The following is a 7252-nucleotide window of genomic DNA, read 5'->3' as shown; positions in this document are numbered from 1 at the left end:
CATAATCAAAACATGCTCTTGGCTGAAGTAGTTTCTTGTGTGATTTTACATACAATTTGCAATTTTATTTTAAAAATAGGTAATGCATTCTTAAGTCTCGAACTTAAGACTCACTGTTGAATTGAATATTTGGCCATACATCAATTCACACGTAAAATTATTATGTAGAAACCCATCAAAATCAGTGAATAATTCTTCTCTTAGAGAAATATCGCTCAATCACATTAAAGATTTAAATTATTGTTTCAACAAATTTTATTTTCATCATAACAAAAATTTTAACACTGACAATAAAAGAATATATATATAATGAAAAGATTTATTTAAGCTTCGTTTTTCTTCAATTCACAAATGTTTATCGGCATTCACGTTTCATAAGGCTGTCTTTTGATTATTCATACTTAAAGGTATCGCTTGCAATTCTGTTCTCATACAAAGGAACTCTCCACAGACGCACATTATACTTAACGATACGAGATTTAAACACCACCAACTGAAAGACGTTGGATAAGTTCCGTTGTACGCCCAGCAACAAATCAGATGAATCGAGTGAGCCGTGCACGCAAAGTCCATGCATAATTTCGTTCTTTGCACTAGCCACAATAACGCGAATGCACCCACAAAGGCATTTAAAACAAACATAACAATAACTAATTGTCCTCCAAAATCACGAACATGTATCTCTTTATACTGAAAGACGTAATCCAATGATTTTGTCCAGCCTAACATCGATGCGACAATCCAGATCCAGAATCCCAGACAAAGATACATGACAGTTTGCACAGCGATTATCTGGGAAATTATGAGAATGGGATCCCATGTCGTCTTGCGGAATTGTCCGGAGAGATTATTCATCTTCTTGTGCACTGAGAATGATCCTTATTCGAGAAATAAAAGCTTTCTAAATAGATATATATAAATTTTCATCATTTTAGTTCCTTCAAATCCAGTATCTGTAAATAACAAAGTAACTAAATGTATTGTTGATGGAATAAAGAAAATGCAAAAGAATAATAGCAGTATCTAATAAACATGCAGGGTGATTAACATAACGTGAAAATAGCTAATAACTAAAAAAATAAATCTTATAAAAAAATATTAAAAAATATAGTCTGAATGAAGATACAGTAAAGCTTCCCATATCCAAAGTTCCACTATCTGAATACTCTAATATCCGAACGTTCTATTAAAAATTTACATTTCTGTTTGAATAAATGAAATTAATATAAAAATGTGTTTATTCTATTATCCGAAAATTTCTTTATTTGAACAATTTTGTCTCATTATTTTGAATATGAGAGGCTCGACTGTAATGATAAAATTTATTTTTGGAAAAAATCTTATTTCATTATCCAAACACCGTTCTGTGGTAATGTTTATGAACTTTTTAAGTATACAAACTCTTCTACGTGACTTTTCTTTGACTGATTATATCCTAAACAGAATAATTTAGTACAAAGATAACAGCGTACACTATACGGGAACATATTACATATATGACTTAGCAACCAAAAAAATACGGAATCTATAAATGTGTAAATAAATGTTTTCTTTACATAAAGAATTTAAGTTTTTTTTTAGTATATTAAGTGCTTTTATTAAAAATTTAAATTTCTGTTTGAATAAATGAAATTAATATAAAAATGTGTTTATTCTATTATCCGAAAATTTCTTTATTTGAACAATTTTGTCTCATTATTTTGGATATGAGAGGCTCGACTGTAATGATAAAATTTATTTTTGAAAAAAAATCTTATTTTCACAATTATGTTAAGGACATTGCTATTTTTTAAATGGCATTATGATTTTCTATAAAGACTTAAGGGGATGCTAAGTCGTCCTTTTTTACCGACCGAACGTTAATTTTCGGGCATGCCGTTCTTCTAATTGCATTTACAGATTTAAAAATCCTTTTCCACAATTAAAGTATAGACAGTAATGTATAATGGACGCTATATAAGGATAATGAAAACGAAAAAAATTGGAAAATTATTCTCAATTTTTTTTGTTTTCCTTATCCTTATACAGCGTCCATTACTGTCTATACTTTAATTGTGGAAAAGGATTTTTAAATCTGTAAATGCAATTAGAAAAACGGCTTGCCCGAAAATTAACGTTCGGTCGGTAAAAAAGAACGACTTTAGCATCACCTTAAACTAATGGAATTATTGATATTACAAAATTCTCCGAATAGATTTTACAAAATAGAAAATTTTTTTACATATTTTAATAAATATGTAGAATAAATTGCAATATTTAATTTGAAAATAAAAAAAAATATCGATATATATGTATAATAATTTTTATTCTTATACCTGAGAGGTGCCACGGCGGCCTTTTTCTTATAACGTTAAAATTCCCGACGCACATCCATTTAGGCCAAAATATGAACTAAAATTACATCTATTTTGCGACACTGTCGATAAAAATGGTCTGTGCTAAAATCATATAGTAGGGGTACCCCAACCCGACAGTGTCGCAAAATAGATGAAATTTTAGTTCATATTTCGGCCTAAATGGATGTGCGGGAATTTTAGCGTTATAAGAAAAAGGCCGCCGTGGCACCTTTCAGGTTCCTCTCTCCTTATACTTAAGTACAGAATCTCGCAATTTATTTTTGAACATACTTTACATTTGTAAAAAAAATTTTCAATTTTGTAAAGACTTTTGCATACTGTAATTTAACCGCTTTAGTCTCCATTTAAGTGGAATTATTAAAAAATCAATAGTTTACGAAATGCTTTATACATTTCTGGCATATTTAAAATATAAAATTTTATATCAAAATATAATAGCATGATATAAAATATCCCGTGAGAACTATCTTTATAATTACTTTAATATTTTTATAGAATAATTGGAGGAATTACATTATGTGAAAAAAATCATAATTCTATTTTTTTAATGAAAATATTTCCCGCCCCTTCATATAACCTTAAAAAATCAATTTTCCTCAAAAGCTAATTTTACTATTATTCCTATTTTACCATTATGTCCTCAAGAAAGAGAGAAGACTCAACTTGAGCGCACAAGCAGAACAAGTGGCCTCGATTTGTGACCCTCAATTGTGAAGCAGTCCACTGAACAGAATGGATTCTTATCGACGAATGCCATTTGTAAAACAGTACGATAATGTTAGCTAAAAAAAAGTGAAACAATACCTTCTTTTAACTTATATCATAATAGATACACCATTTAGCATATAAAAAATATCTCCTCAGAGAATATCATCTTTTGGAAAATGCTACTCATAGATGCGATTTTTTTTATTAAATTTGTTGATGCCTCTTGTAGCAATTCCAATGTCGCACCAATTATTGAACATTTTTGTAAACTATAAAAGTTTTACTTTCTTGAAGCAACTTTTTTTTCTCCTTTGATGGTACAGTCACGTATCTAACCATTTCATAATGTAAATGTATAAAGCAATAGGTAAACAAACTGAGCTAAGGCTTAGCTAACCGCGTAAGACAGAGTAAAAAATATAAAAACCAAATCTTTTGCGAGAGAAAGATGATAATAGCAATAAAGGAAAGGCCAATCTCTCTCCAAGTTTGTTTTTTATTGCTGCACTGGACTGCACTAAAATCTTTTTTCTCGCTTTCACCAAATTTTAAATTATTTGTCATCGTTTTGACATCAAAATAACATCAAACATATCATTCAGATGTCAAAACGATGACAAATAACAGCAGTTTCCTATTACATTAGGTAAGGGTACATATTTCTTTTCAAGGCTTCTGTCTACTCGTCGCAGCTATATTAGATTTGTTCGTTTTGTCTGTCCTGGGTCTATTTCAGAGCAGACCTGGGTATCTTTGGGTTACGGTAGAGAAATTCCGGAAGTGGCTTGTAGAACAGGAAGTGAACTACTGATATTGCTCTGAACGACTCTGAAGTGAACTCGGGTCCACTTTAACGGCTGTAATGAAAACATAGTATAACCTGATCTGAAAGAATATAATCTTCATGGTGAAAATTTTTCCCAGAATTTTTCATATAATTTTTTAAGAATATTTGTATAATTTTATAACTTACTCAAATTTTTTATACAAATTAAAACACTTTTTAGAAATACTAAAAAGTTTATATTTTTTCTCAAAATTTTTCATATATACTAATTATAAAATATCCTAAAATTTTTCTAAAAATTTTTTGTTCTATAATTTTTGACAAAATGTTATAAAATCTCAAAGTTAAAAGTATTTTTTTTAATTTATAGGATAAAAAATTTTAAAATTTACATGTATAAAGAATTCTGAAAGATGTAAATTTTCTGAGTATTTCTGAAAAATGTTCCAATTCGTATAAAAATTATGAAAAAAATTTTCATTTGCAGAGCTGTGCATCCTATTATGTGACATTTGTTGATTTCATTTTACTTTTTGACGTATGTTTTGTTTATAAGTTAATCATGAGTTCTTCGTCATCATCATCTGATTCATCGGAAATATCATCTATTGGCCAGGAAATGTTTTTCGATTCTTCATCTTTTAAAAATGAAGACAATAATAGACATTGCATAAAAAATTATGAAGCTGTTATTTCTGAATATAGTGAAATAGAATTTGTAAAGCATTTTAGAACAAGAAGAGATGTTGTTAATCAACTTATTTTACAATTTTCTCAATCAGTATATTACCCGTCTACTCCTTAGCCATGTCCACTTATTTCGTTTTGCATTTTCGCGTGATACATTTTTCAAAACATGCGAGTTGTCTTATGTAACCTACATGGACCCGACTGGAACTATCGTTTCGCGAGAGAGCGTTACAGGGCAACTCTGAGTAGAGTACGGACTCTAGTAAGAGTATGGACATCGTTAGTCGATTTTTGATTGGTTCCTCGATTCGCCATAAGTAATAGGGAAATAGAAGAGGAAAAATTAAATTCATTATTGTATATACTGATAAAAACGAAAAATATACGCGTGATTTTATATACAATTTAATAAACAATGTTATACTTGTATATAATCAATTTAAGTTGAATCCTGTTAAGGCTAATTATTATATTTTGTTATTTCTTTGAGTGATATAGTGATGCTTAGTGAAGTCAGGCATCGTTCAAGTATGTCATCGTGTATTTCTGTGAAGTTATTCATTTTATTCATTTTTCTTTTTTTTTTATTCATTTATCTATAAAATATAGAAAACCCGTCATAGGTTCCCTATTAATGGCGAACGGTGTCCATACTCTTACTAGAGGTACTCTAACTCTGAGTGGACCTGAATGGTTCTCAACTGCTCTAACGGTAGGTAATAAAACAGATCCAAGTTTTCACCCCGATTGCCTTCTATATAACTTCCGCCTAAAAGAATACTAGCAAGTTCGCTGGGTTCGTTCGGAGCGACTCCGAGCAGCTCCCGAGAGACAAAATGAACAATACTAATAAGTCGTGACGCCATAAGCGAGAAATCACAAAAATTTCTGACGTGGCATTTTTAAATAAAGCGTATTTGGATAAAACAATAACAAAATCGCTTTAAAACACTTGTAAAAATTGGTCTCGACTATCTTTTTTCCGCCCAACATTCAGTTAATAGTCGTAAAAAGTTCGTAAAATGAAACCTATCCGAACAGAAAAACATACGGATAGCGCTGTTGGAAGGAGTAAAAAATGTGTTTTTATGTATAAAATGCAAAGAAACTTTACTTGCGGTCCATTTTTATGAATTTGGAAAATACGAGACAAGTCACATTTTCACAATAAAACACATGACAAAATGACATAAACGACAATAGTTCATCGTCAATCTGTCACGTTTCATGCCTAGTTCTAATTTTGTCCACGACGGAATGTCGTTATCGTCAACGTAGAGTTACGCCTGCTGCAGACAATACGTGTTTTCTTACTGGATTCCTTACGTGCTCCTATACTGGCAGTCTTACGTGCTCCCGTACTGGAAATGGGTAGCTTACGGGCTACGCTACTGACTCGCGTACTGGATTTTCGTAATAAAACCGGTCCTATTTTTCTTACGTGATTTTGTGAGAGCCAATCAAGACGCAGTCTGTTATAAATTATACTGAGTTATAGCAGGTTACGATCAAAGTGTCGTCTTTACATCAAGTTCAAAAGTGGATTTACTTTAAATATGACGTCGTGCAAAAAATGAAAAGCCTGCAAAATGGTCCACAGAAAACATTTTATGTTTAATAGAGGCCTACAAACCATGTTCATATGCAGTAAACACACCAAATTACCATAATAAACACAGTAAAAGTGAAGCATTAAAGAATGTATCGACAGTCGTCTCCATAAATGTTAGCGATATTTATTTCGTTGTCGTAATTTTTTAATAATTAAAAATAATGTAATTGCAATTTTACGACGATGTACAACTGTTGTAATAATTTCATCCATCTCATCTATCTCATATTTAAGCGTGCCGCTTCTATGAAACAAATTCCAGTTGCTCAGCCCGTACGAAAACTCGCACCGTGTGAAGCCACGACCAATAGCACTGCCAGTACCATTGCTCGTACGGTAGCAAGAAAATCCAGTAAGGAAAAACGTATCGTCTGCGGCAGACTTTAGAGTATGTACATACACCCAGCGTGTTTGATTCTGTCCATGGAAAAATTTTCCAAATTAAAAAGTCAACACTTTCTACATACTTGCAGTTTATGATTAAAGTAACGATTAGAGCTTATTGGTCGTTACGTTAATCATGAACTGTAAATATGTATGATATCAGTACAAAATTACCTTTTCAAAAAAGGTAAAAAAAAGGTGCCAATTTATGTGTGTGCGCGCGCACCTTATCTATAATTTTTTTTAAAAACTTAAGTGGTACTATTTTTTAATTCAACCTAAATGTATTTTTTCCAAAAAATGTATGAAATCTTTAAATTGCGCCAATTATAAAGAGAATATATTGCTGTTTGAAATAACTGTTGTACTACTTTTAACGAATAAAATGCAAGTGATAGTATATTTATTTTTTAAGTAAAACCCAAGTAACGGTATCTTTAATTCCTTTTTAAATAAAATACAAATGATACTGTGTCTGTGTATTTTTATTGCAACATTTTTCTGTTCTAACCTAAGTGGATGTACTTAATTTAAAAAAGTTTCAATGAAATATGTAACATTTAATCTCAAAGAATTAAACAGAAATGAGAATGTTTTATTATAATAAAAAATTTTTAAACTACAAAAACTGGCGCTGCTGTTTTACAACATTTTATTTAGATTATAGTTAGACATTTAGCAGCGCCAATTTTTTGTAGTTTAAAAATTTTTTAT

The 7252-nt window shown here is 30.6% G+C and overlaps 1 protein-coding gene across 8 annotated transcripts in view; it reads right to left on the bottom strand.

Moving 5' to 3' along the window:
• Positions 1-237: 237 nt before the first annotated feature.
• LOC105200609 (protein SYS1 homolog) overlaps positions 238-7252 on the bottom strand; it is a 48274-nt gene continuing 41259 nt past the window's right edge. For 3 of the 8 annotated variants that reach the window (XM_039448298.1, XM_039448297.1, XM_039448300.1), the window contains exons 2-3: positions 2988-3139; positions 238-953 (exon numbers count right to left, since the gene is read on the bottom strand). In XM_039448298.1, coding sequence (XP_039304232.1) covers positions 373-855 — 483 coding nt within the window. In that variant the 5' untranslated portion in view covers positions 856-953; positions 2988-3139 and the 3' untranslated portion in view covers positions 238-372. Of the gene's footprint in view, positions 954-2987; positions 4056-7252 lie in introns of those variants that run through there. The other 5 variants (XM_026138785.2, XM_039448296.1, XM_039448295.1 and 2 more) reach the window with 5 other exon arrangements.

This window comes from Solenopsis invicta, chromosome 4 (genome assembly GCF_016802725.1).
Source record: "Solenopsis invicta isolate M01_SB chromosome 4, UNIL_Sinv_3.0, whole genome shotgun sequence".
Lineage (NCBI taxonomy): Eukaryota > Metazoa > Arthropoda > Insecta > Hymenoptera > Formicidae > Solenopsis > Solenopsis invicta.
Note: the sequence above shows the minus strand (reverse complement) of the source record. Positions and strands in the feature narration are given on the sequence as shown.